Source organism: Triticum dicoccoides, chromosome 1A (assembly GCF_002162155.2).
Source record: "Triticum dicoccoides isolate Atlit2015 ecotype Zavitan chromosome 1A, WEW_v2.0, whole genome shotgun sequence".
In the NCBI taxonomy this organism is placed as follows: domain Eukaryota; kingdom Viridiplantae; phylum Streptophyta; class Magnoliopsida; order Poales; family Poaceae; genus Triticum; species Triticum dicoccoides.
The window spans coordinates 25,206,427-25,209,334 of NC_041380.1; the positions used below are offsets into that span (position 1 = coordinate 25,206,427).

General features: G+C 45.1%; 1 protein-coding gene across 1 annotated transcript; it reads left to right on the top strand.

Annotated features, from left to right (window-relative positions):
• Nucleotides 1-1,798: 1,798 nt before the first annotated feature.
• Nucleotides 1,799-2,598, top strand: LOC119353845 (BURP domain-containing protein 10-like). Its single transcript, XM_037620571.1, has one exon. The coding sequence runs from the start codon at nucleotides 1,811-1,813 to the stop codon at nucleotides 2,513-2,515; it is 705 nt and encodes a 234-aa protein (XP_037476468.1). The 5' UTR covers nucleotides 1,799-1,810; the 3' UTR covers nucleotides 2,516-2,598.
• Nucleotides 2,599-2,908: the final 310 nt, after the last annotated feature.

Sequence of the window (2,908 nt, forward strand, 5' to 3'; positions counted from 1 at the left end):
TCACATATAATTTAATCCCTGACTAAATACCTTTTTAACTCAGTCAAATCCTATAGTAAATTAGCAAATAAAACAATATGCTTAACTACCACACATGGTGATGAATTTTTTTAGCATATCCTACGACATTGTAAATACGGTTGTAAAGATCAAACATGTACAACCTACTTGAGGTAATATATGCTCAGTTATTGTTGTTAAAGAAAACACAAAAATTCACTGATGGGACAAGTTAAAACACCCATGGGTTACCCGCAAAAAAAAAGCATGGGTTACATCTTACATGATTATTTCTGTTCACTGAAACATTTGATCAGGACACCTCTTTATGTAGTCTACCATGTCATAAATATAACTATTATGGGCCGTTCGGACGATGTACCATGTGTGGTACCTATCAGTTCCACATTACATGGATATAAAGGTTAACTACTACCAGATACTATCTCCTGGAGGCGAGTATCTAATGTGAGCATAGAAACTAAATGCATCTATATTTCTCTCGCACCAAACTTTTTAATGTACAACTCTAGGAATCGGCACCCGATATTTGCTTCCCATCAGACCAACGTTTAGCCATAGGACTTGAAGCATCTTGACCGTTTTTAACCAGTTCCACGCGGTTGTGTGCAGGGATCTATTGCATGCTTCCTTTGTATAAAAAACTGCTCCCCTAACCGCTCCCGTAACTCACGTCTGGCGTTAATGTCTCCTGCCTTTTTTCCCATAGTTGCTTCTTCCCCAGAAAATTGAGTTCCATGGAAGGTTTATGTGAAACAGTTGTTATATGTAAGAAGCATGCAATTATTTGGTCTGTAGCTCTGTAATTTTGCATGTTGCAATGATTTATTTTTAGTTGGCGAGAAGTGCAATGGTAATTGGGGCTCATCCACAGGAAACGACGTCCAGAATAGCAAATGTGTATCGGGACCGTCCACACCAAATGACGTCGAGAAGATCAACAATGGTAATTGGGGCCCATCCACCAAAGCTGAAGACGAGAAGAGTAATGGTGTATGGGACGCGTCCACAACAAACGACGTCATGAAGAACAATGGTAATTGGGGCCCATCCACAACAATCGATGTCGACAAGAACAATGGTAATTGGGGCCCATCCACCAAAACTGAAGACGAGAAGAGTAATGGCGTATGGGATGCGTCCACAACAAACGATGTCATGAAGAACAATGGTAATTGGGGCCCATCCACAACAAACGATGTCGAGAAGAACAATGGTAATTGGGGCTCATCCACAAGAAACGACGTCCATAAGAGCAAAGGTGTATGGGGCCCGTCCACAACAAATGATGTCGAGAAGATCAACAATGGTAATTGGGGCCCATCCACCAAAGCTGAAAACGAGAAGAGCAATGGTGTATGGGACCCGTCCACAACAAACGACGTCCTGAAGAACAATGGTAATTGGGGCCCATCCAACCAAGCTGAAGACCTGAAAAACAATGGTAATTCAGGCCCATCCAAAACAAACGATATCCAGAAGAGAAGTCGTAAATGGGGCACATCCACCAAAGCCGATGACGAGAACCACAATGGTAACTGGGCCTGGGGCTCATCCACGAAAGCTGAGGACCAGAACCACAATGGTAACTGGGCCTGGGGCTCATTGGACATCCAGAAGAGCCATGGTAATTAAAATTCTTTTTGCATTTCTATTTGCATCAATCATCTGATCAATAAAATACATAATTATTGTACTCATTGTCTTAATATTAAATGTCTTGTAACTACATATTAACTTTTTAGCAGGAGGATCCCACATTGGCCAACAAAACCACAAACATGGAACCATGTCGAACATGGTGTTCTTAGAAGAGGCCCTCAAACCAGGATCAACTATTCCTTGTTACATCCAACCATCGGCCGCCTTAGGAGCTCCTTTGTTACGGCGTGATGTCGCCGACTCTATCCCTATGTCCACGAGGAACTTCATCAAAATTCTGACAATGTTTGCACCAGCGTCCAACGACATGGCTACCAAAATATGGTCGACGCTGGATAATTGCGAGCACCCGCGTGCTATCAAGGGTGAGACGAAGGCATGTGTCAGCTCTGTGGAGTCAATGGTGGAGTTTGCTGCATCCGTGCTCGGGGTTAGTACCTATAACCTCGCAGCCTTCTCCTCACCGCACGTGCCCGTGGATGGCGTCATGACAGGGAGGGGGTACAAAGTGGCGGCTGTAACGAGGGTCAGAGAGGCGGGGAACACCATGACTTGCCATCGCGGGAGATTCCCGTTCGCTATGTTCATGTGCCACGCGGTGAATCCCACCAGAGTGTACTCGGTGACGCTCGAGGGGGAGGACGTTGATGCTGACGGTGCGGGGCAGAGGATGGAGGTGCTTGCCGTGTGCCACCTGGACACGTCAGACTTCCACCCAGCTAAGATGCCGTTGCACGTCAAGCCTGGAGATGCTCCACTCTGCCACTTCATCTCCAGGGACAGCATTCTCTGGGCGCCTGCTACGCCCGCTTCTGCTCACGCTGCTGCTTAGCTACATGTGTAGCTGCATAAATAAGAACAGTGTGTACCTATGTAAGGCGTATGCATGCATGTCCAGAGCAGTCATCCATGCCTCCTGCATGTGGTCTGAATAATTATTTGTGTAGAGTGCTTGATGTGGTGTACGGTCGTGTGAGCGAGTATCTTACATATATATAGTGTGTACCGATGTATAGGTGTTTGCATGTATGTCCACCGCATCCTTGCATGCCTCTCTGGCGTTTGTCTACGTACTTGCACGTACGTATGTGGTCTTAGTTTATTTGTGTAAAATGCTTGATGTTGATGTACCGTCATGTGAGTGAGTATTTTACTATCACTAGCAAATATGTTCTTGTGTTGTTACTGTTTGATTTTTCCTGAATATTCTGACGACATGGATGGA